At 47.3% G+C, this 26,328-nt stretch overlaps 2 protein-coding genes across 2 annotated transcripts in view; one reads left to right on the top strand and one right to left on the bottom strand.

Annotated features, from left to right (window-relative positions):
- Positions 1–7,050, top strand: part of LOC118628067 — a 143,925-nt gene extending 136,875 nt beyond the window's left edge. The window contains exon 4 of the mRNA XM_036258770.1: positions 6,604–7,050. Coding sequence (XP_036114663.1) covers positions 6,604–6,988 — 385 coding nt within the window. The 3' untranslated portion in view covers positions 6,989–7,050. The remainder of the gene's footprint in view (positions 1–6,603) is intronic.
- Positions 7,051–12,917: 5,867 nt separating this feature from the next.
- Positions 12,918–25,629, bottom strand: RCN1 (reticulocalbin 1). The gene is made up of 6 exons (XM_036260026.1): positions 25,330–25,629; positions 20,244–20,437; positions 19,075–19,253; positions 17,362–17,422; positions 14,488–14,687; positions 12,918–13,622 (listed from the first exon to the last, which is right to left on the bottom strand). Exons 1-6 carry the CDS (start codon positions 25,581–25,583, stop codon positions 13,515–13,517), a joined length of 996 nt encoding a protein of 331 aa, XP_036115919.1. The 5' UTR covers positions 25,584–25,629; the 3' UTR covers positions 12,918–13,514.
- Between the last annotated feature and the right edge of the window lie 699 nt (positions 25,630–26,328).

The raw sequence follows: 26,328 nt of genomic DNA, 5'->3' as shown, positions 1-26,328 counted from the left end.
GCCTTCTGCAGAAACCTCTTTCTGGGACAGAAGCTCCCAGTTCTTTCAACTTCCAACATCACACTGCAATGATTTAAAAAAGAAAAACTCCTGTTTCCCCATCCTCTGCCTCCTCCAAATTTGTCTTTTCTAGATAGAAAACACTCTGATATAGCTGGTTTCTAAATTGTTCTCCATGTGTTTGAAATATTTCTGCCACCTGATGGATGTAAAGTGGGTTTTTAATGCGTAACCAATGGACATAGACAACAATGCTGGGGGCAGTGGCGAGATCGGGAGGAGGGTGTCTAGGGGGTGGACAGGAAAAACATCTGTAACAAAAATAAATAAATTATTATTTGTTTAAAAGTAAAAATAAATAAATAAATAAATAAATAAATAAATAAATAAATAAAATGGGTTTTTAAACTGCTACTCCTGGAATGTCCCACAACCAATCGCCGTTTGGTGGATTTGGGGGGCCTCACTGGATGCTGTGGGTAAGGGAGGCATCGCCTTCCTTCTAGTCTCATCTTTTCTGAGCAGGCCCAGAAATGGCCACTGTATCCCTGCTTAATTCTGAGGGCTTGAAAGATCTAATAGTCACTCTTCACTTTTAGAGAGGCTTTCTTTGAGATCTCTCACTCAGCAACTTCAGCAGAGGCAAAAAGCACAACGGTTGTGATATTGTTGCTGTGTAGATTCAGAGTTTCTCTCTTAATCTAGTCTTGCTTTTAGAGCCATCTTTAGTGGTTGATTCTGCTCTGGATGTCCAAAGGAATCAGATCATCATCTACCACACTTACCCTTTAAGACTGTGTTTTCCTGTTAATTGAGCATAATGTCACGGTCGTCTTATTTTAATGAATTTGTTTCACGTCCTTCATTTTTCGGTCTTGCATTCTTCATCAGATCCTTTAGTGTTCAGTTCCTGAACACGGATTTGGAGATTTTCGCTTGTTCTATATTGTGCCTCTTGAGACATGTTGGATTTGCTTGTCATTTCGACACTGATTTACCAGAATAAACTTCCCACAAGAATGCAGTTGCAAAGAGAGCGTTCTGCTCTGACAGCAGGTGCGTTTCATTGGGTTTGCCCAGTTCGGGGACCCCATGCATGCACTTTGAAAGCTGCAGTAGCAACGAGCTGCAGCCTGCTAGGTCTGGGCATTTTTCTAATGTGGCTGTTTTCAGCTCCTTATACTAGTTCTTATATTTTTTGCAGATACGCAACCTAGTTCAGAAATACCAAGTTGGTAAGGCAAGATAAACACAGCACGGGGTAAAGGCTTATGTAGATATTTGCCCCGTCTCACATCTTGCTTGATTTAATTCTAAGAAATCTGTCTTGTTACACAGGATATCGTGTGTCCTTTAAAATAAAGCCAAAATGTCCTAAAACAACACCAACATCAACAATAACAAAACCATAAAATTGACCGAAGGAAAACCTCAGTATTCTTCAAGTCAGGGATGCTCAAATGTGAGGGTGGCAGAAAACATTTCTTCTCTGTTTCATCTTACCTGCCCCCCATTCCTTTCAGAAGTAAAACAGCTTAAAAGTTTGCAGATACATTTACTGTGTATGTGGTCATTTCCCTTAGGTTTGGAATAACATTCTTCTTAAAATACTTGAAAAAACTAGACCTACAATTATACTCAGATAGAAATGGGTCAAGACCACAGGCACAGGCATGGTGAGTGGCAGGTAACTGAGGCAGACACCAATCTGGAGAGAGTAATGTTTCAGTGAAGGACCTAAGTTGTCATCAACAGCCTCAAAAGCTACAAGGATTTGGTGAAACCCTGTGCTTTTGTTACAGGTGCTGTTAGTATCCAACACTGACCTTTGTGAGAGGTGGAAGTTAGTCAGGAAGGCCCAGGTATTAGTCCTTTGAGCGCTTCTTTGAATATCTCTGGAACTCACCACTTTTTTTTTTTTTATCCTCACCTGAGGACATTTTTGCATTCATTTTCAGATAGAGCAAGAGGGAGAGAGGGAGGAAGAGAGAGAGAGAGAAACATCGATGTGAGAGAGACACATGGAGTGTCCACCACCCACACTACCCCAACCAGGGCCAGGGACCGAACTGCAACTGAGGTATGTGCCCTTGATCTGAATCAAACCCGAGACTCTGGTCCACGGGCGGACACTCTAACCACTGAGCCAAACCGGCCAGGGCACTACAGTGACCTTTAGCAATAGCCCCTGTGTGAGATCAGCAGTGTCTGCACCCCGGTTGGTTACGAGGGTCCTGACACACGAGGTCTTCCCAAAACAAAGGAAAAGTTTGACCCCAAGACAAATATTAGTCTCTGCCCCTGGAGACCGAAACTATCTACAACACTTGAAAAACAAACCAACAAGAAAGATATTTAAGTTCTGGCCATCAGGCAGGACATATAAAATATGTATTGCATTACTTAATCGTTATAAAAATCCTATCAGGTCTACGTGATTATCTCCATTCTAGAGATGAGAAAAACGGAGGCTTTGGGACACTGAGTGACTCACTGAGGTCACAGGGCAGCGGGGCCATGATTCAAACCCTGGTCTAAAGCCTTCAGGCCTTCGCCAGGATTCTGTCCTGCAGGCCGACATTAACAGAAAGGGCCGGCGTGGGAACTCGGATACAGTTCATTCCAACTGGCCTTCCTGCTCCTTACAGACCACAGTCATTCTGAAGAAGCCATATCCGAATAGGCTGACCTTTGTGAGAGGTGGAAGTTAGGGAGGCCCAGGTATCAGTCCTTGGAGCGAAGGAAATTATTTATGTAAAGACACACAGAATACATTCCTAAGTGTTAGTTTCATCATTTAATCTTTTAACTTTATTCATGCTCACATTGAAGGTATTTTCTCCACGTCCTGTATTTGTAACTCATGTATTTGTCCCAATAACCACACAACCTACTGAACCACCCGGGGAGGGCCCTCCTTGTGCAGACTGCAAGGCCCCTTCAGCTGCCCTGCGACACTCCGTGAGGATTCAGCCAAGTCGTGGGGTCCTGCGAACTAGCTGACGCTTATTCTTAGTTTCGGGGAGTGTGGGAATGGACTTCTCGCCAGAATCCTGCCCTGGTATTCCAGGTAACTGACCACAGGCACTGGCCCATTCTATGCTGTTTATAGAGAGTGACAAAAATAGTCTCAATCCTCTGAAAGGTGTGTCTGTGCCACATGCCCACTGGCCTCCCACCACCCGACAGAGGCTTCTCTCCAGACCTCAGGAGGCAGCAGGGCTGGGTCCTCACGCAGACCCAATGCTCCATGTCCCTCGTGTGCACGCTACCCCAAGGCACCCAGGGCCTGGGGAGGCACCAGCAGGGCCTCAGGGCGGGGTCAGGGCAGGACGGGGTCAAGGCAGAACCTAGCTCGAGTAGCAAGGAAGAGGGCAGAGCGTGGGAGGGGGAGTAATAAGGGAAGACTGAACCCAGCTATTGGAATTGGGTGCAGAATCAGGGTGGGATCACGAGCATCTGACCTGAATCCGAAATGTGAACGCCCCAGACACTTATTGGTCTCCAAGCGTGGGATGGCGCTGACGCTGGGGATGGAGAGATTAATGGACCAGCTGAAGGGGCTGGAATGTAGACAGACTCTGCCCCTTTCTAGCTGCTCGCAGGTGAGCCCCTTACTTCATCTCTGGGCTTTTCCTTATCCGAGGGGTGGGCCTAGACGTGCAGCACTATGGTAGGTGTGCGCCTCAGAGTCACCCGGCAGCTGCGGAACTCGGGTGGCTGGGCCCCTCCTTGCAGACTGATTCAGGAGGTCTCGGAGGATCCTGGGGTCTGCTGCTTTCCCAGGTTTCCCAGGAGATTCTGAGCCACACCAGTGTTGTAGAGCCCTGTACTGCATGATCCCCAAAGGGTCTTCCAACTGCAACACCCCTTTATTTTCAAGTTTACTAAATCAGGGATGAGAACGCATGGGAGGCAGGCGTTGGCCTCGTGTGCTGCTTAGGGGGCATCAGAAGCACACGCTGTATCAGTCGCTTTTTGCATCATTCTAAGACTTCATCAACTGGGAGGTTGTTCAAAGCCAGCTTTTCACTTGCGAGGCTATAAACGTGGGCTCACGTTGACCCCTTCTATATTCTCCCCTAGGAGATCTCTCTCTCCCCAGAGGTCATAAACTCGGGGCCAGAAAGACAAATCTAGGCAAACCACACATGAATTTAATTTAGTCTGCCCAGTAGTTTTTGTAAGTCCGAATCTGTCTGGGGTCAGACTGGGCATTTGCTTTCTACTGACCACAGGCCCACCACACGTGGGGGTCACACCAGCCAGCTCCCACCCTTGACTCTACCTGCCTAGGCCCTGATTTAAGATCAGAGTCAGTCTCTCAATGCCTGTCTCCAGCTCAAACCTCCTTCTGAGTATCAAACCATGTATCCAAATGCCTTCTGGCAAGGTAGTCCAGTCTGTGTACTTAATGGAAGGCCTGGCATCTAGTACAGGGCTGAGTAAGTGTCATTTAGTAATAGGTATGATTAACCCTACTGTGCACCTCCTCTAATCCCACAGGCACCTCACAACCTATTCAAAACAGAGCTCATCACGTTCCTCACCTTCACTGCAAGCTTCTCCTCCACAAATGAAGTCATCAGTGAGTCGCCTAGACTGAGAGACATCAGGGCTCTTTCGTCTTCTTCATGTCGATTTATCATCCAACCCTATGCAAAATATCCACTTATTTTCTCTCCTGGAAAATGGAAAAGATGAGACCTTTGTGGCAGGGCTGTTTTGAAAACTGAATATAAAATGTAATGCACCCAGCATCGCCTGGCTGTCGATGGCATTGTTTAAAAGTACCTCTGCATTTAAATTATTTAAAGGCGTTCTGGCTGGGCTCAGAGGCAAAAGAGCTCATGAGATCCGGCTCTTGGTGGGAAGAGGTGCTATTGCCTTCCTGTCGGTGCCCTAAAAGAACGAGGGACGTGGCAGAGACATAGGAAAGCAAAGCAGCAAAGCAGCATGGGAAATGAAAGCAGGGGGATTTGGTTCACTTGGGTCTTGGAGTTACCCTGAGGGCAAGGTTTTTCTCCCCTTCTCCTACCCAGGGATCCCTGAGGAAGGCCCCCAGGGAGGGCGGCCAGAGGCAATGTCCAAAGGGGGGTCCCAGAAGGAGCTGGGTTGATCCAGCCTGCTTATCTCTCCAGGGCTTTTCAAACAAATGGAATTCAGAGTCAGACATTTTATATATATATATATATATATATATATATATATATATATATATATATATTTTTATCCTCACCCGAGGACATTTTTCCATTTTTTTGGTACAGATAGAGTGGGAGGGAGGGAGAGGAAGAGAGAGAGAGAGAGAGAAACATCGACATGAAAGGGACACATCGAGTGGCTGCCACCCGCACGACCAACCAGGGCCGGGGACAAACTGCAACCGAGGTACGTGCCCTTAGCGGGAACCAAACCTGGGTCTCTCTGGACTGCAGGCCGTCACTCTAACCGCTGAACCAAACCGGCCAGGGCCAGAGTCAGACATTTTAAAATGTAACATTTTTTTTTCTTATTTCAGAGGCAAATCATGTTCACTTTAGAAAATTCATATGAGCAAAATGAAGGAAAAAGGTATCCCAAATTCCACTGCTAGATAACTACTGAAACTATTTGGAATCTGTTCTTTCAACGTTTTTTTCTGGACAAAAAGTACATAAACATGTTGTAAAACCAGCAGATCGAATGGCGCACACCATTTGATAACCTGATCTTTTTCAATCAACAGCTTCCCATGTCGGTAAATGAACCTATCTAATGTCACGATGGGTGACCTCAGTGGACACCCGGGGTGGCTGGCCGCAGGCACTCACGGTGCCCTCCCTGGGCAGAGACTTGAATGAAGCTTCTTCTGTCTCCGCTCTGTGAACCAAGATTCAGCGAACCGCTCTGTAGGCAAACCTTTCTGCAGCCCACGCTCGTTCCCTTACCGTGAATTCTCACCTCCAATCTTAATTTTCTCAAGGGAAAAAAGACAATATGATTAAAATGTTTAAATCAGAAGTGGCCTCTTTGGCATGGAGAGGGGAGAGGCTGAAACTCAGCATTAAGCTTTTCGTTTTTGATTCTGCTCAACCTCCACATTTATCTCCAGTGCAAGCTCATTTCTAGTCAACAAACTTAAAAAATAAGCAAGACACAGTGCCCGTCCTTAAAGAGATTACAATCTAGTAGAGGAGATAAGAGACAATAGTATCTCTAATAAATGAGGTTTTTTTTTCCTCTCATTTAACACAAAAGTACCTGCTTTACATGATAAGAAGTAAGAGCAAGATGGACATAGTAATAATAATAATAACCAATGTTTACGAGAACTTTCTAGCCTAGGAACGGTTCATATATTCAATGGCATACTGTATTATATTTATTCTTCATCCCCACATCAGTCTATGGGGTAGTACTACAGTGATGAACATTATATTGTTGTGGAAATTGAGGCCACAGGAAGTGAAGGAACTTGCCCGAGGTAACCCAGCTAGCGCGTGGTGGGGCTGGGATTGGATTCCAGGCCCTTTGAAGTTAGTGCTGCTGAAGCGCACGGTCACTGGACTGGGAGAGAGTGTCCTGGTGACCTGGAATAAGCACTGTGATTGAACCTTCTAGGTACTGCGGCCTGAAGACCGGCTTGAGGACGTCCCCCATGGTGGGGTTCATGGTGACCAATCAGTGCACCTTCTACACACCTGTCGGCTTCCCTCAGGTCCCAGTGGCTGCTCTGGCCGTGGAGAAAGTGGGTCACTCCAGTGTGCATTACCGCCTCGCTCTGTTCCCACCTACGCCCACCAAGGAGCCGGCCACAGCAGATCAGCATGACCTCAATGACGGCTTTTTCTTTGGCCACCCCAAGCTGGCGCAGTTTGACGCTTTGGCCTCTACTACCGGGTCCTCAGTCCACGTTTTTGTGAATCCAGCCACCAACAAGCCAACAGGCCTTCCAGAAGACTTCAGGAGGGGCCTCCTGAGGCTTATGAGGCCGGCTTCCTTGTGAATTGTCTGGAGGTGCAATTGTGCCTGTCAGAGAATAAAGTTTAGATCACTCTCTAAACGACTTCTTTTCGTTCCCTAGCATATACGATTACCAGAGTCATCTAGCTCCACTGATGAGGCCTCTCCTTGCCTCAGACCCAGAACAACGTGTTTTATACCACACAGGGCCTCGCTGAGCCCTCAACCACCCAGTGAGGCAGGGACTGCTCTTGCGCAGAAGAGGAAAAAGAGGTCTGCAGAGTGGAGGTAAGTTGGCCTAATGGCATTCAGGTGGTGAGTCCCTTGGACTGAAAAGCCCACCTGGGCGTGCTCACTACAGTCACTTTAGTCTCCAACATCTGAGGAGCAGGGCCATGTACATCCTGTGGTTTGTGATCACTAATCTGATCTGACTCATTCAATGTCCTCAGCTTCTTATAGATAATAACCACATGGACTCTTCCTTTTTTAAAAGATATGAATTTCAAAACACACACACACACACACACACACACACACACACACACACAAACTGCCTTTCACCCTGCTGGTGAGGCTCAGTGGATTGAGCATCATCCCATGGACTGAGAGGTCCTGGTTCGATTCCTGGTCAGGGTACATGCCCAGGTTGTGGGCTCAATCCCCAGTAGGGGGCGTGCAGGAGGCAGCTGATTGATGCTTCTCTCTCACATTGATGTTTCTATCTCTCTCTCTAAAAAAATTTCACCCTGGCCAGTTTGGCTCAGTGGTTAGAGCGTTGGCCTGCAGTCCAGAGAGACCCGGGTTCGGTTCCCACTAAAGGCACGTACCTCAGTTGCAGTTTGTCCCCAGCCCTGGTTGGGTCGTGCGGGTGGCAACCACTTGATGTGTCCCTTTCATGTCGATGTTTCTCTCTCTCTCTCTCTCTCTCTCTCTCTCTCTCTCTCTCTCTCTCTCTCCCCCCTACTCTATCTGAACAAAATACCAAAAAATGTCCTCGGGTGAGGACAAAAAAAAAAAAAAAATTCAATAAAAACCCCTTTCTTTTATGTATTTAAAACAACAAACACACCTTTGACCATTTTCTGATAAATCGAAAAGCTCTATCAGTCACTGACACCATGCACTGAAGTTTGAAAGTGGGAACAGATAGAATCTTTGATGCCGGCACACATAAGGATCCTACTCTGGTGTAACAATAAAAAGGTTTACTATTTATTAAGCGGTGACTATACCAAGTGCTTTATGGTCATTACCTTAAAAAAATCCTTACATTGCCATTTTTCAGATGAGAACGTTGAGGCTTTAAGACAAAACAACTACAACTGAGGGAGGAGTTCTAGTCTAACCTCTGCCTCGATCCTGCGTCAGGGAAAACTGAAGGTTTAAGCTCTCCGGGCCTCAGTATCCTCTCTGGAAACGTGACCCTGAGTGACCTTTTCAGTTGGATTCCCTCAGTGGTTTTGGAATACCTGAAGACTCTTGATTTGCTTTTTCTGAATTTAGTTGCAAATCCCTGCCACATATAAATAGCTTTAGAATACTGTCACCAAGATAAAAACAATGTTATCTGTTATTCTTTTATCATTTAATCCATTCAATTTCACCTACTAATAGATCAAATTTGAGGTTTTAAAAACACTTTGCTCAATAATTCTGAAACTCAGAAAGACTGTTAACCAGCAGCCTACTGTTTGTAGGCATTGATTTATCTGACCTCTGGCGTTTGACCTGCTCAGAAAGGTCACCAGGGAGAACTCCTTGAACTTGTGTCTCATGTTCCAGTCCTCGCAGTTCTTGGCGCGTGCATATCTCACCTCATCTCTGTAGCTACTCCAAGAGGTGGGTATTATTATTATTGTTGTTGTTATTGTCCCCATTGTACAGTCAGAACAGGCTCTGTGCAGGAAGGTGACCTGCCAAGGTCACAGAACTCCGGTGAGGCAGCTAGAGCTTGCATCTGGCACGGCTATTGGACCCGCCACCAACTCTGCATCGCAGCCCAGTGGTCCTGAATTTTCAAATTACAAGATGCGTTGCCATGAACCACAGCAACTTTGCAAAAGCAAAAATTAAACCTCTGTTGCTTTAAACCACTGAGGTGGCAGAGTTATTTGTTACCGCAGCACAGCCAGCTCCCCCTCTTTCTTACAAGTAGCAACTTCATAGGCTTATTGTGAAGGTTACATGAGAAATGTATGTAACTACTTGGCATGGTGCCTGGTGCGCAGCTACTTGTATTTATCACGGGAGAAAAGAAATGATTATGTGCTCCCACTACACACATTTCAAGGTAGGAAAGTAACCAATCCCGACATTCATTTCATTTCATGGGCTTCTGTGGGGAATCAGACACTGTTTTCTATTTTATGAGGAAAATTAGAGGTACTTACAGCTCACAGAACAGTGGGCATCCCCAGCCCTGGCTCCCAGTGCTGAGCAGGATGAAGGGTACAGACAGATTTTTTGAATAGATCTCCACGTTTGTGTAAATATCATGACTTTAAGTACTGATGACACAATCTTCCCACTGCTCAATTTGTAAATACTTCAGTGTGAGCCGAAGCAGTGCCCATTATGGCACGCACTGGTTTTTAGTGGGAAATTCTAGCACTAGAAACTCCGGAGAGCCAAATCTAGGTGCACATACTGGGAGGAAGCTGCATTCTATTATAAAGGTGGCAGAATAAATATAGAAAGACTTTTAAAAATCCAGTCAGCCATTCACTACTTCACTCCACAATGTTTTAGAGCCGAGCTAACAAGCAGCTTCGTATGTGCTCGGGCACCTCTGAGCAGTTACGATTCACGCCGTTGCTAACAAGAAACAGCGACAACCATCCAAGCAGGTGAAGAAAACCTTCAGGTGCTGCCGTCTTCTAACTACATTTTTGTTACACTCGGATTCATTCCAAAACCTACAATAAGACAAGAGGTACAAAATGTTCATGTTTTGCTTGGACAGATTTTGGCTCCTAGCAATTAATGTTTTCAGTCACATTAAGCATATAAATAATGCTTTGTGACATTACAGTATTTCTCATTACAGATCGATTTTGTAGCATTTGTTCATAATCAGACTTGAAATGTTACCTAGAAACAAAATATGTTTTCCTGGAAGCAGTCAGACCGTATTAGAAATCGAAGGCTTTACAAATCACGAAGTTAACAGCTATGTCCCCTAGCTAAGGTTTTCTTTCCTTAAATAGTGTTAAATTCAGCCCCAGAAGCACGCCTCTTTGAGGGTTCTCCTCTTATGTGCTCTGACTTGAAGGGGAAAACTTAGTGCTCAAACTATATTTAGCATCTTGTGTATAACTTAGTAAATCAACCGATATTCCCCTTTGGGGGAAAAATAATGTTAGCACCTTTTAAAAGTGTTATGCTTATAATTAGGTGACACAGTATTATTTTCTCTTTTTTTTTGAAGCCAAGTTTTCACTGCACCAAAAAAAAAGAAAAAGTAATCGGCCTATTTTGAGGTAAGAGGAGCCATTCTCGTTTTTTGACCACACACCATGTACTGTGGGTGAGCAAAGAAATAAAGGAAACATGTATCTGATTTGGAGACTTGAAGCAGTAAAAGTTTCTGTAAAACATAGATTTTGGAGCCAGGAACATCTGGATTTGAATTTTGTCCCTGCCATTTAATCACTGTGGAATCTTGGGCGACATTAGTTACCTTCTGATTCAATGAACATTTTTTCTTTTTAATTATTTCCAGAAAAAAAAATCCCCCCCCCACCCCCCCGAGGAATATTCTCTTTGATTAAAACTAACAACCGCCCTGGCCGGTTTGGCTCAGCGGTTAGAGCGTCAGCCTGCGGTCCTGAGAGACCCGGGTTCGGTTCCCGCTAAGGGCATGTACCTCGGTGGCAGTTTGTCCCCGGCCCTGGTCGGTTGTGCGGGTGGCAGCCACTCGATGTGTCCCTTTCACATCGATGTTTCTCTCTCTCTCTCTGTTCCTCCCCCCCCCCCCCACTCTACCTGAACAAAAAATGGAAAAATGTCCTCGGGTGAGGATAAAAAAAAACAAAAAACAAAACAAAACAAAAAACTAACAACCTATCGTTCTTCAGCAAATAACTGCAGTACTTACTGTAGGCTAGGCTCTAATGTTCTGAATTCCTGGAGATAGAGTAAATCAGACAGACCAGATTCTATTGGTCTCACAGAGCTCATATTCTAGCCTGGGGTAGGATGGACAATGTACAAACAAGATGTCCAATGGTCCAGTTGGCTGACTGGTGGTCCCCCAAAAGACCTGGTTACCTCCTAACCCCGGAACTTGTGACTATGACCTTACTTGGAAAAATGGTCTTTGCGGCTATAACTTAAAGACCTTAGGATGTGGACCTTACATCCAATGACAAGTGTCCTTATAAGAGATACACAGAGGCCCTGGCTGGTTTGGCTTAGCGGTTGAAGCCTCAGCCCGCGGACCAGAGTCGTGGGTTCAATTCCGGTCAAGGGCCCTGATTGGGGTCATGTGGGAAGCAACCAGTTGGTGTCCCTCTCACGTAGATGTTTCTCTCCCCCTCCCTCCCACTCTATCTGAAGATAAATGGAAAAATACCCTTGGGTGAGGATTAAAAAAGAGACACAGAGGGAGGAATAAAAGGGCCATAAGGTGGTGGCAGAGATTAGAGTGTTCAGACCTAGATAAAGAATGCCTGCAGCCACCAGAAGCTGGAAGAAGCAGAGGGATTTTCCCCTAGTGCCTTTCATTCCAGACTCTGGCCTCTAGAACAGAGAATAAGCTTCGCTTGTTGTTAGCCATTGCTTTGTGGTAATTTGTACGGCAGCCTTAGGAAACAAATATCCATGGTAATATGTATGAAGAAAATAAAACAGAAGCGAGAGAGGGATTCCAGTGGGTATGACAGCCATGCACTGCGTGACGATTCTTTGGTCAATGATAGACTCCATACAGGATGATGGTACACATCAGCCCAGGAGTGTAGTAGGCTAAACCATCTAGGTTTGTATACATGTGCTGTGATGTTCACACAATGAAATCGCCTAACACATTTCTGGAACATATCGTTAAATCACACATGACTTACTATAAATGGTGGAGTCTGGAAGGCTCTATGGAGGAGGTACTGTCTGAATTACTGGATGAGATGGAGTTCTGAATCTGAGTGGACAGCAAGTACAAAGGGTCTAACCCAGAAATGAACTTGGTGTGTTCAAAAAACCGAAGTCAGTGGGGCTGGCCATAGAGGGCAAATGGGAGAGTGGTAAGGTGATGCTGAGGTAGGAGGGAACCAGATCCCATACAGCCTCCTAGGGCTGAGTGAGAAGTCTGGATATTCTAATGCAAACCCATCTCAGATCTTACAGTTAAAATGACCTCCAGAGTCCCTAACTAGCATAGAGAAAGAAGGAAGTATACATTTATTAAGTAAACACCAGGATATTCTGAACATTCTAATACTTGGATTTAAACAACCCAGACCCTTTATAATCTTACTCACGTAACCCCTTCCTACTTAACTCAATATGAATAATAATGTCACAGTACATGTGAAGTCAAACACCAGCAGGACACAGTATAAAATCCTCAGGAGGATCCTTTATTTCATTCACTTCCTACTTATAAGGTAGCATTTCAACCTTATAAAAGTTGTTTCCTCCAGTTCAGCCAATGGCTTGTATCACCTCGTTCTAATTCCATGGCGCAGGTGGTCCCCAGGCAGGTCCGAGGGTCCTGGAATCACGGGGACTGGATGCAAAGGTTCCAGCCTCCCAGCCCATTCCTACTGATGATCAATGAGAAAATGGATGGTATTTCTATTCACTTTCTCAAAGATCAGACTTACCTTGTTTATGTCAAGATAATTTTCTCAAGTGTAACTTGTTTACCATTATTCCTATAGTTCTTCAAATGTTTGACATTCTTCTTCTCCTTACCTCTAAAATTCCTTTCTTTTTCACATTATCTTTCTTGATTGACTTTTTATTATAAAAACAAAAACAAAAAACAGAGCTCCGATTTGTTGTGCACATTACCAGGTCCATACAGAAAAATGCACAGAGGTTTTATATACCATTTACAAGAGATCAGAGTACAAAGTCAAGAAGGAAGAATCTGAAGTATTAGACTTGTTCTGAAATAAGCCTACATGGATGACACCACTGTAGCTTCATCAGAATTTTCCCTCACCAACTAGTCAATGTGGCAAATGTAAAAATTTGCAGTTAAAATACATAGCAGTCACTCCATATACTATTCCCCAACCTATTTAATTCTGAACAGGGTTTTTTTTCCCTAATTTTATTCCCCTGTAAATTTAATGGAAAAAAATGAACAAGTCATGTTTTAGCAATGTATCCCCACAAAGCATTCTGATTTACTGAGATCTTAATGTATTTGTAGAGATACCTTACTGAAAGAATAGCAATGACTATTTTCCAGTAAATATTGAGCGAGAACCAATTTCAACCCCAATCCGAGGTTATTAACCTCTGTTTCAGGGACACAACTGCTATGAATTAGACAACTGTAGCAACCACTCAAGACAATAAAAGCCTAAGACAGTCTGCCATATTGCGGTGAGTGTGTATCAAAGTTCATCATGATTTTTTGTGAGGTCTTCTCCATAATTGGTAGCTTGGCTTCCAACAAACATGTTCCAGTTCTCTAATATCTCCTCTTTAGTTAGCTTTTCATCCTGTAGGAGAGAGGAAAGAGCTGTCATTGAAGCTCTAGTAACTGAAGAGCCCTGTGTTATTTCACTGATTTGTAACATTTGAAACCCTGCACTTAATAATTAAGAAGCTGCGAGGTAGCTCTTTCACCTACCATTGCCGCACTGCAAACCTCCAAACTGGAATAGCCTCCTGTTGTAAAGGCTGTGCTAAAATGTATCAGGCGAGTCCCTGAGGAATCCAGATGCTTGAACCCAGCTGTCTACAAGTAGTGCCGGCATTCCCCAAATGGGCCCCGGGGCCCGCCACGCCCCGTTCACGGCCTGACCACCTAACTCACCTGCCTTGAGAGCTTGGGGCAGTGACCGAAGTGGGAAAAGGCAGGGCTTCTTTCTAAATCTTGCTTACTTATTTGGATACGTATCAATTGATACTGAAGTGCTGGGCATAGACCTAGAAGAAGTGTGAGCTTGCCTGAGGATGCCTGGATTTTAATGGGCGGGGCTCCCTTGTGCATGACACATCATGGGTGTTGGGTAAATATCTGCTGATTGAATGAATGGATGAACAAACTTGTCCTAAGGCAACACGGGGTATGGCTCTTAAATCCAAGCCCTGCCCACTGCAAAGTCATGCAATCCTGGGACATGGGAGTGAATGTCAGTCTGTTGGCGCATAGCAGGCTATCCAGGAATGTGTTGGCCTAATGAACTCCTGTGGGTTATCATGGTATTGGGTCAAGTGTACAGATCTCTAAAGTAGGGCAAGAGTGAGAAATGTCAATAAGGCACAGTGCCGCAGGCCAATGCTATCACAAAGCAGCAAACAGAACCAATCTTATGTAAACTGTCTCCCTTCAAGGATCAATCCCAGAAGAATGTGAAATACCCTGTTTTTGTCCGACTCATACACCAGGTGCCGGGCCTCAGCCTGCGCATGGTCATAGTCTTGTGGGAGGATCCAGTGGCGAATCTCATCTTTGTCCAACTTCCCGTCCTTGTTCAGGTCCCGGAATTCGTTAAACTGCTCTCGTTCTGACAAAACCCAGTCTGGCTCAGGGCCACTCTCCTCATGGGAAAACATATCCGCTGGAAAGGAAGGGTGATCTTGGTTACGAAGACAAGTGGAAAGGGCCAGCAAAGGAAACCTGACCTTCCGAGTGTTTGGAAGGGCGATAACCAATCTAGAAACCTAACCCAAACATCTGGTGGCAGTTTCTTGGGAAGAATAATACAATGACTTATCCACTAGGAAGGTCGTTTGGTGGAAGAGAAAGAACTGAATTTAGGAGCCAGAACGATGAATCAGTTCAGTGACTAGGATTAAGTTCCTTAATCAAATGGCTGAGTCTTAAGAAGTGGTCTTGTCTGTACAATGGGGATAATTATTTACAAATCAGTGGGTTATTATGAAGGTCAAGTGGGACACTTTCCGTGAAAGCCCTCTACAACCCGAACTAGTGCTATGCAGGTGAAAACTCATCCTAATAACCACCATCAAGCACTTTCTATAGTCCAGATTCTGTAGAATGTACTTTACATACTTTTTTTTTCATAACAATCCAAGTAGGTCGTGTTATAATTCCCATTTTATAGATGAAAATGCTGAGGCCACAGGAAGTATGAGCTCGAGGCTGCAGAGGAACAGGGCACTCTGCTTCCAACCCATGGTCTTATCCACCCTGTTCATTCCTATTGTTTATATCATTTCCAAAGGGCTTTCGCGTGTATCATTTTATTTCATCCTTATAACAATTCTATAAGATAGATCGTTGTCCCTGTTCTCTAAAATGGCAGGGAGAAGAGAAAGAAGGCAAAGTGTATGCACTGTTTGCTAAATCACCAGATCTTCTTGGAAAAGAGCTACCCTATGGGCAGTGTCTCTTTAATGGAGACACAGCCTGAAAGTGGCAGGTGGTACGGGGAGCGGGCGGTGAAGGTACAAGAGAGGCCAGACCCTTGGTTCAGCTACAAGGCAGCACACCTGACATCTGCAGTTTTTGAGAGAGGGCTGTCACATACATTAGCTAACTTGAACTCTATCCAGTCCTGGAAGCGTGGGTGCTGTGCATTCCCATTTTACAGATGGGGAAACTGAGGCTTAGAGTGATTGTGTGACTCCCCCAGGGTCATAGAGCTAGTAAGTGGAGAAGCCAGGGCTCCTTATTCCACTCGGTTCTTCCCACCCACTACACATCACCACAGGCCCAACGCCCCCATCTCCCTCTCTGCTCAGTGTAAAGCATGGAATGTTGCCTTTAGGCAAAGCAACCGAGTTTCGCCCGGCTTCGCACTGTTTCAATGCAGAGGTCAGGAGGGCCAGGAAGAGCACACACCCCATTCAAAGTGCTGCACCGTTTTAATCAGCCAGCCTTTGCTGTCAGTCTAATCCCACCCCCACTGTCCAGGTGCCTGCGGCTCTGAACCTGCCCTTGGATGGACCTGGTAAGAGGAAGGCCCTGCTGCTGCCTGCACTGACCAGCAGACTGTCAGCATCTGTTACTCTACAAAGTGAGTGCCACCAAGATCACCTGAACTGTGGCGAGAGCGACCTCTGCTACGCCACACACAGACAGAACAGCGTTAAGTTCCTCGGATCAAATACAATTCCTAGTGACCAGGAGCAATTCTGCTCTTCATTACTGAAGGCACTTGTTCTAGGGTAAGTGGTGGCAGAGTCATACACCCACAGACCAAAGACCGATGCCACGTGGGCTCTAGTTTTGCACTGAAAAGTAAGTAACTACTTCTATTAAATGTGTACAATAATGAGATTTATCCCATCCCACAAATGATTTTTTTATCCTCACTCGAGAACATTTTTCTATTTTTTGTTCAGGTAGAATGGGAGGGAGAGAGAGGAACAGAGAGAGAGAGAAACATCAACATAAAAGGGACACATTGAGTGGCTGCCACCCGCACGAACAACCAGGGCCGGGGACAAACTGCAACCGAGGCACGCACCCTTAGCGGGAACTGAACCCGGGACTCTCTGGACTGCAGGCCGACGCTCTAACCGCTGAGCCAAACAGGCCAGAGCAATCCCGCAAATGATTTGCCAGCTTTCGCCTTATTGAGACTTGGGCAAAGAGGAGGTGTCATGAGAAGAGCTCTCACCAGCAACAGTGGGTTCTGACCCAGGTACCTTCATGTGAGTCCCCTTCAGCCAGTGCTGTTACCTGAAAATGCACTTCCTGAAGTTGCTTAAGTGGAGCCCTTCAAAACAAAATGCTAGGTATGGTACTTTCGGTGAAAGGACCAAAAACAAAACAGCTATATTATGGGGCAATTATGCAAGAGCACTTACCTGTCAGAAGGAATGCTTTTTCGCTCATAGTGCTGTTGATCACAGCTGTGTCTACTTAGCGCCTGTAGGCCCCACTGATCCAGTCTGATTTTAGTCTTTCCCCGAGACTGTCTAGACTCCCTGTAAATCTATGGGATCTCCGATCTCATCCCGCAAAGATGAAACTACACAGTGTCATGAAAGGCACCTCTCAGAACCGTGGGGCCAACTGCCGACCATCCTAAAGGCAGGGGCCAGCCTCTGGCCTCTTCTCCACTGAATGAGGTCTATAATTTCTCCCTGAAATCGCACCGCTAGGGATGGTGTGACATGTCCATCCCTCCTGGGAGGTCACAAGAGTGACGCCTACAGACTTGTAGCTGTTGCTAAAAGAGACGTCTGGAGAAAGGAGCCAAACGGTGGTGGAGGACCGGTGCCCCGTTGGGACAGCTGAGCAGGACTGCAGGCTGCACTCACCAATATACTCATCCTGATCCACAAACCCATCCCCATCCTTGTCGATGTCTTCCAGAGTTTCCTAGGAAGCAAAGTGGAAAACAGAATGCAAGATGGCTTTGTGCTCTCAGGAAGTCTTAAGAGTTCTGACGACTGTCCTCCTTTGTCTGGCTTTTATGGCTGAGCGCTTGGTGACTTTGGGCTTGTCTCCTTACCTCCCTGGGCATCAATTGCTTATCTGTGAAAAACTGGCAGTGGTGCCTGTTCTTTCTCCCCCATCCCGCAATTTTAATAGCAGAACACGCTCTTCAAATGAAAATGTACGTGGAAGCCCAGAGACGCTCTGATTATATCTGGAAGCCCCACCAGGCCAACCTTCCAGCCAAATCACCCCCCTGGGGTGCCTGTGAGGAATCAAGCCTGCGAACCACTGGACCAGATGGTCAGAGAGACAGATTCTAGTGCTACCTGGACAATGAACACCGAATTGGTGTCAGAAAAGAATAAACAGCAGGCAATTAACAATAAAAGTATCTGACTTTTGAATGTATTATATTCTGTATTAAGTATATTTGTCTTTCTAATCAGGCATTTGGCCATGGTGAGTACTTAAATGCGTTTACTGTCCACAGTCTCAGCAACTCAAAGGCACATAATCCACTTGTGGCTAATTCTTCACCTCCACCGTCTTCTGGCAAATCACCCACCACTAAGTGAATTTTGGGCAGTAAAAAGAAATGATTCTTAGAGCCACTGCCCAGTCCTTAGGGTCATGGCGGCCATGAGGACGAAGCAGGAGGCGAGAGTGGACCAGCCACCAACTGGATCACTAAAACAGTCCTGAGCTGGTTATAAACAGAAGCTTTAGCCACTTGTTTCTCAGCACAGAGGCCACTGGAACTGGCTCAGGTTATCTGACCAGGAAGCAGGTGATGGCATTATTTTATTGCTGTGGAAAATTAAGGCACTTGGGATCCCAAAAGACAAAGTGGAAAACAACTACACTCAGAGGCCTTACACGCACCGCTAACCCTCAAAGCCTACAGGATCTGATCTATTCACCCTCCGGAGACCCCCGCTAAGGGGAGCGTCCTTTCCAGCCATGGTTTTTAAAGTTCCTGTATGGTTTAATTGAATGCATTCAAGTCTTTTTTTCTAATTCCTTCAAAGTTGAGAAATGGACAGAGACTAGCTAGTTTCTTTATCAAACCCATTTGCTCTTCCTGAGTACATATCTAAACTGTATCTCCCAGCCTCATCACACCTAGGAGGGGCCAGGGGAATGTAAAAGGAAGTGTCATTTTGGGGTCAGAGCAATAAAGGTAGACTGCCTTCTCCTTATTTCCTTTTGTCTACCAGCTGGCTGTTACCAGGATGACCTTGAGGCCACATGATGGTGGAGTACAGGACGGGATCAGCCTGCCTGCCTGATAGCTCTTCGAGGAGAACTGCCCAGAAAACCCACCTGACTGGGACCATCTGCACTGCACGTGGTTTAAGCAAAAATTAAGCTCTGATTGTGATAAATGGCTAGGACTGGGGGCTATTTGTTATAGCACCTCACCGGCCCTGACTCATTTACTGGGTAGAAAGGTATACCAATGCACTCCACTTCTGGGTCTTTTTCCAATTCCCCTCAGGAGGAAGAACATTCTCTCTTTGGAAGACAAGACAAGATTTTGGTGTAGCTTTTGCCCTGTTCTTTTGCCAGCCCAGGAACTTCTTTTATCTTACCAAAACCACAATTTCTTTCATATGCTCAAACTCCTCAGGGTGCAGAAAGGCGGTGAACTCCTCCCGAGTGGCTGTCTGGTCACTGTTGAGGTCTGCAGCTTTGAATCTTCTCTCATCCCGTGGCAGCATCTTTTTAAAGGTGTGATGATCTGAAGAATCATGAAATTCTGCAGGAATTCCTGCAGGATGTGCACACAAACGTTTCAACCGGGCTGCTAGGAAAAGCATTTCCTTCCAGATCACCCATCCTTCATGCCCCACAGTACACATGGGACTAAAGGTCCTGACCCACTGAGTTCTTTGAAACAGTTTATTTCAGACTGCCTCTAGTATCTGCCCCTTCATACCGTCCCACAATACAGGCCCTACTGGCGTATCAGGTCACTACAGCAGTGGTTAAGAACACAGGCTTCAGACCATACTAAAGCCATTCTTCTCTTTGCTGAACCTTGCTTTCATCGTATCAGTCTTTGCTCCAGAACATGCAGAGGCTTCCTAGTACCCACATGTTGTCTAAATGCTTCTGCCTGGTTTTCAAGACCTCCTTTAATCTGTCTGTGAGTATGTGCATCTCTGGTTCTTCTCAGACCTGTCCCCTTACTGTCTCCACCAAGTACCCAGGGGTCTGCACCCTGTGCTTTGCACATACTCTTCCATCAGTCCCCAAACAGGTGTGTCTTACATCCAAATGCTGCCCATTGCCAAATGCATCACCGTATCTTTGCCCTTCCAGTTGACCCCTCCCCCCTTCTCCCTCATCTCTCTCCAAATGTAAATCCATTCTTCAACTGAGGCCCAGCTCCCACGCTGCACCCTACCGGAAGCCTTCCCAGAATGCTCCAGCAGCACTGTGAAACTGTACCACAGACATGCTGCCTCTGCTTTGTTCCGAGTGTCCCCGAGATCGTAGCTTAGGCAGGGCAGCAACCTAAGTCCCTTTTCATTAGACCCTCGACCACTGCCACTGTTCACCACCTACGACTTCAGTTAGAGTAAGCAACTCAGTACCTTCTTAGTAAGCAGCGCAGGATGTTACACAAGCAGGGCCTACCTAGGAAGTTGTGACATCCCCCTGAAGGGGGTGCATATGAGGAGGGAAGAGAGAGTGTCCCGCAAGAAGCTTGTTGTGTGGGCCCCGGCTGCGTGCTCTCTCCTGAAGTACCTCTTACCTAGGTAGTAACCATAGGTGGCTTGTTTGTATTCTTCCCAGGAAACTTTATCGTCTTTGTCCCGGTCATAATCCTTCCAGACTTTAGCAACATTATCATAGATGTATCTTTTCTGCACCCGTTTGATCCAGGTTTTCAGCTCCTCAGTAGTGACAAAGCCATCCCCATCACTATCAATCCGATCCACAATCTTCCTGTAGTTCAAAAATAAACAAACCCACAAGGCTATTATCAAGGCTTGTGTGATCCTGACCCAGAGAAAGATCAAACGCCTGCAGGATCTAAAATGCATGAACACAAACCCAATAATCAAAAGGTGCTGGAAAGGATCTCAAAGTGTATCTCTTCCAAGGATGAGATGCCTTCCCCCACCCAGTGCCAGTGGCAGACTCTACCAGTGCGCCATGCCCTGTGTCCTGATAAACTTGGATGTGGCCTCAGAACCCTTCTTAAGACAGTGCTATGCCAATAGACACGACCAATTGATTAGTGGTCATTTGTAAGGTGAAACCTAGCTGTCTTAGAATAATGGAAACTGAGGCTGAAAGAATTTGAATCACTTTTCCAAGATCACACAGCTAGTATTTGCTACAACTGGGTTAAGAACTGTCTCTAGGTCCAATCTAAAACAATGGAAAGTTCTATGTAAACCAAAAGATAAGTGAGTTTTTTTCTTTTTTTTTTAAACTCACTACTTTGGACCCAAAGACTTGACACATAAAAGCAGGAGACCAGCCCGTCTGGTGTGGCTCAGTGGCTGAGCATCAACCCATGCACTATGAGGTCGTCAGTTCAATTCCCGGTCAGGGCATATGCCCAGGTTGTGGGCCCGATCCCCAGTTGGGAGCATGCAGGAGGCGGCCCATCGATGTTCTCTCTCATCAATGTTTCTATCCCTCTCTCTCTCTCCCTTCCACTCTCTCTAACATCAATAAAGGAAAAAAAAAATTAAAAAAAAAAAAAAAGCAGGAGACCAGATCTTGTTGGATGAAGCATATAAAATGTTGAGGATGAATGAGCCTTGATATCAAGGAAACCTACTCAATAAACTTGACCAGCTGAGCAGCTGCAGGAGTCTGGACCCTCTGCGCTCAGGATAAAGACTACTCGTGTCTCCTGCTCAGCTGGCCCAGGTTCCAGCAATTTCCCACTGGACTCCACTGAGGTACCCCAAACGCTAGTCCAGAGCAAAGGTCAGGCTGGGAATTCACAGTGTCCACCTCTAGGCCAAAGGGTCCAAGTTAGGGACTCCATCCCTGTAGGAAATGTCAAAGATACCCATAAGCTATTTCCAACGTTTAAAAAAGTTTTACCCTGGCAGTCCATTTACTGAGATGAGGTCATACAGGCTGATTAGGGATTTGTTTCTTTGCTTTGGGCTGGAATTCTGTCAACTCCGTGGTAAAATTTCTTACTGTGAGCAGAAACTGTGATTGGCGGTTTCTCTTTGATTTATTAGGTGTGGGAAATAAATTCATTAGTTCTTAAGTCTCCATCTCCCACCTGGATACCTGGGTAGCCCAAGCACTTCTTTCTCAGGAAGGTGTAACATTACTAACAGCTTTAATGTATCCTTTCATTTACAACTGTAACATCTCCAGATTGGAAGACTAAGCCTCAGGTATCTGCAAGCTTCCTTCCAGGAGACCACAGTCAGACACAGAAGAATTCTTTCAACACTGCAGTATTCAGCCTACCTACTATGTGCCAAGCACTGCTCCAACCCTGGGGACACAGAGGAGACATGCCCATCAGGCATCCAAAGTCAACAGAATCTTAGACCAGCAGAGACTTAATGTCAGACTGTGAACAAATTTTTGTGAAAAAGACAGCATCTAATCTACACCAAATAAATGTCCAGGACATAGTCAGCCTGACCCACAGTAAGACTTAATGAATATTTATTGGAAAAATAAATATGATCTTAACTCTCTCTCTTAAAAATCTCAGGAGTGAGATACTGGGAAAGGCAGCTATGATGTAGGAAAAGCCAATCCGTCCAGTCAGAACACCTGGACCCTAGTCCTGTGTGGTAGCGGACAAATGTCTTGACTCTTTGAGTCTCAGTTTTTCCAACTGCCAATGGGAACACCAACTTTATATCGTGAGGAATCAAGGAGAGGAAGCATGTCTTTACTCACTAAGGACAATAGAACTCAACAAATACCTGGCAGGTAACAGAAATGAACCAAGTCTCCAGGCCAAGCCTAGGGCAACCTGGAGATCCCCTGCCAGCTGCCAACAAGGGTGCCCCGCGGTGCTTCCTACAATGACTGCCACATGGAATAATGGTCCAAGGGTGTCAAGGGAAACCAGAAATTGAGGTCTATATCAATTTGATTGAGGTGAAATCGTTCAGATTTTTTTTTTAACCCTCACCCAAAGATATTTTTCCATTGCTTTTCAGTTAGAGTGGAAGGGAGAGAGGGGGAGAGAAACATCGATGTAAGAAAAACACATTGATTGGTTGCCTCCCACACACCCCCCACCAGGGCTGGGGATCAAACCTGCAACCCAGGTACATGCCCTTGACTGGGAATTGAACCCGCGACCCATTGGTACGCAGGCTGACGCTCCAACGGCTAAGCCAAACCGGCCAGGGAGAAATCGCTCAAATTTTAAATGTTGGTGATTAATTCCCACTTCTAAGATTGTCACTGCACATAGCCTACGGGTCCCCACTTTGCAGCCCTCTGGATTAGGTGTTTCCAGGGAACTCCAAACTGTCACGTTTTTAGGATCAGGCCAGGTGATGGTGACAGTTACCCAGATCCAGCCATGTTCCTCCCTCAGCAACCCAGACTTGGAGGGGATTACTGTACCAGGAGCTGTGGACAGAGAGGTGACTTTTCATGCTCCGCCATCCCATACCACACCCATCATTTCCAACCCTCTGCTCTCCCCCCACCTCTGGCCTGGATTCACCTCACAGATGAGCAGTGCGTCTACTACACATCCAGTGACCCAGAGTCATCTGAGCCCCTGCTCCCCTCCCTCCACCCCATGCTGAGTCAAGAGCAAGCACTGCCAATTTCTCCTCCCACATGATTCTGTGTTCACCCTCTCCTGCTCTCTGGACCAGAGTCCTGGTTCAGGTGCTCATGGCCACGATCTTTCACTGGTCTCCCACTGTGCCTCTGTTATGTTCTCCTCCCTACTGCCAGTCTGACTTTCCTAACAAGAATTTGAGGTGATGACATTTTGACCACATAGAGGAGAACATCTAAACTCCACCTCTCAGAAGTCCTTCCTGCTCTGCTCTTGGTTTCCCCCCTACTCTCACCTCCCACTTCTTCGGCCCAGTCCCTTTATTGTCCCGATAACTCTCATCCCCCAGAGCAGGTTTCAGAACCTTTAGAAGTGGGCTGTTCTCTCTTCAGGAATGCCTTTCCCTGCTGGTATGCCTGGCAACCTCTGAGTCACACCACAAGCTGAGATCCATTCCTAAACCCCCAAGCCTCTCTCTCCAACCCTACCCTTAGGGGCTCCTTCTCCTGAATGTGCTGGCTGTAGTTTTTATGTGCCATCGCAGCAGTTATACTCATATCTTCTTGTATCTCGTTTGATTTTAAGCAGTTTGAGGCCTAGAGCATACAAAGGTTTTCTCTTTGCACCTGCCAGGTATCTAACATGACAGCTGGCACACAGTGGCCATTCAGATGTTTGTTGCATGAACTAATGAATGAAGTTAAGGTGTTCATACAAGGGTCAAATGCAGACCAACTCCATCAGCCCCTGCTTTAGCCACCAGGCTTACTCCTCATGATGAAGGCCTTACACTGGACGCTGTAGGACTGCAAACTACACAGTTCTCTTCTCCAAACCCCTACCCCAGCCCTAATGACAGTGATGCAAATGGGGGCCACTCAGGGCCCCAGATTAAATCGGTTTTCAAGTGCCTCAAAGCAATACAATAGACTAAACTCATCAATGGCCCCATTGTTAAATCCCAAAACAAGAAGAGAAAGTACTTCTGGGCAAAATAAAAGGGGATTGTTTGAAGGTGACTTTGAAATTCAAAGATCTTTTTATCAGGCAGATAAAAAGCAGGCAGATGGTGCACCTACACAATAGGTATAATTTAGCCTCATGTCCTAACCAATCCCCTTGGCCTTTGGTGGCCCTCATCAGCACAGAGATGGCTGTGTTCTTTTTTACATGGCAGAACATGGAGATCTCCACCCCCAGGAACCCGGCTCCAGGAGGCCTGGTGCCCAGTAGGCAGGGCCACTGGGACCCTCCCCAGCCCATCCCCCATCAGGCTGGCTACTGATTCCAGATACCTTTCCACAATGCCCCAGTGTCTCCCCGGGGAACCTGCTGAGGGTGCACTGAGATGTCCCAAAGTTTTGTTTCCCGAGTCCGGTTCCTGACTCAACTGCTTTCAACAGTTCAATTTACAACCCACCACACCACCCTCCAGCTTTTTGCCCTCATTTGCCAAAGAACTGGGTGCCTATGCAGACATCTGCTGGAAACACAAACTAGGGGGCCAGTTTCCATTCCCATCCCCTATCTCCAAGTGCCCCTCTCTTCTTCACAAAAGGATTTTTATATCCCTACATCAGGTTTACGGGGTGATGAAGAATCAAGCCTCTCCTTCGTCTGCTCTCCATCCATTTATGTTCATCCTTGAGACCTTCTTAGAAGTATCTCAACTGCTCCTCTTCGGGAGCGGGGCGGGGGGGGGGGGCGGGGAGAGAAACTGGGGGGGGGGGGAGTAGGGAAGAACTCCTGTCACTAAAAGGCCACAGTGGACAAACTCTTCTTTTGTACACTCTCTACCCTTCCTTCTGATGCAACCACGGGAGGGGGCGGGCCCTCGCCGTCCGGGCTCCCGCAGCTTCTGCCACGTTCTCGCCTCCCCGTGGGAAGGCTCCGCTGCCCCAGGGCGCTCTCCACGCGGGATCTCGGCGCCTGCGGGCAAATTTCGCCGGCCCCGCCACGGTGCCAGGCCGGACCCCGCCCTCGGATCCGCGCGCCCATTTCTCTTTCGATTTGTGGCTCGCGCTCCGCGTGGCTCCCGCCCGCACGGCCCTGCGGGCACCTGCAACGCCCCCGAACGCAGCCCGGGCCGCGGCCTCACCCCAGCCTCTCCTTGCTCTCCTCCGAGGTGAGCTGGTCGAAGGTCTTGGAGTCCTCCTTGCCCAGGAAGGCCTCGTGGTCGTACTGGAAGCTCTGGTTGTCCTCCGGCGGCCGCTCGCCCAGCTCCGAGTCGGGCCGCACCACGCGCTCCTTGCGCACGGTGGGCTTGGCCCGCAGCGCCCGGGGGGCCAGCGCCAGCGCCAGCAGCAGCCCCAGGGCGAGTCCCAGGCGGCGGCCGCGGCCACCGCGCGCCATCGTCGGGAGGAGAGAGCGGCCCGCAGGGAGGCACCGAGCGAGCGACGAAAGCGGCGACTCCGGAATGGGGGCTGGGGACGGCGCGGGGGAGGGGACGGGCCAGCCCCTCCGCCAGCGCCCGCCCCATGCCCGAGCGGAGGGGCGCGCCCCGGGCCGCGGACAGGGAAGCTTCGGGCTGCCGCGCTCACGCGCCCACGCGCCCATTGGCCGCCGGGCTGCGGGGCGGGGGAGGCCGGGGCCGCGGAGCCACGTCGCCGGCCCGGTGGTGGGCGCGGGGCTCGGGTTTCGGTTGGGCCCCTCCCCCGCGATCTCAGCAAGAGGGGCGGGCCCAGGCATGCTACGCTTGGGACTGGAGGGCTGGGGGAAGACTGGGAAGAAGTTCTTTGTCAAGCAACAGATGTTCAGGATAAAATTCCTTCTCTCTTCTTCCAGTTCCGGAGAACTCCAAGGAGAGAGGCACTACTCCCACCCTTCGGCTTCCAGCTGGGAGCCAGAACCTCAGTCCCAGACCCCGCCCCAAGATGTGCTCTTGGGCCAAATTCAACTACATTGACCCAAACTAGGGGTCTGATTCCAAACACCAGAGACTAGAAAGAGTCCAGGCTGGGCGTGGTCCCCTAGAAACGAGGGTCGCAAGCTTAGATGTTCAGGAGGACCAAGCAAGTAACTTGAATGTGACCGAGGGACCATCTGAACGGAGCAGCCCGTGCACTCCAGCTGCCAGGAGGCATGCAGACCCACAGCT

Source organism: Molossus molossus, unplaced genomic scaffold (genome assembly GCF_014108415.1).
Source record: "Molossus molossus isolate mMolMol1 unplaced genomic scaffold, mMolMol1.p scaffold_m16_p_13, whole genome shotgun sequence".
NCBI lineage: Eukaryota > Metazoa > Chordata > Mammalia > Chiroptera > Molossidae > Molossus > Molossus molossus.
Note: the sequence above shows the minus strand (reverse complement) of the source record. Positions and strands in the feature narration are given on the sequence as shown.

Bases quoted from the DNA above. Each gene is read 5' to 3' on its own strand.
- RCN1 (XM_036260026.1), bottom strand. From the start codon at position 25,583: ATGGCGCGCGGTGGCCGCGGCCGCCGCCTGGGACTCGCCCTGGGGCTG. The intron at 17,423-19,074 runs GTAAGATAAAAG...TTTGCTTCCTAG, and splicing joins TGAAAGAAATTGTGGTTTTG to GAAACTCTGGAAGACATCGA. The intron at 14,688-17,361 runs GTGAGTGCAGCC...CTTCCTTTCCAG, and splicing joins GGATCAGGATGAGTATATTG to CGGATATGTTTTCCCATGAG.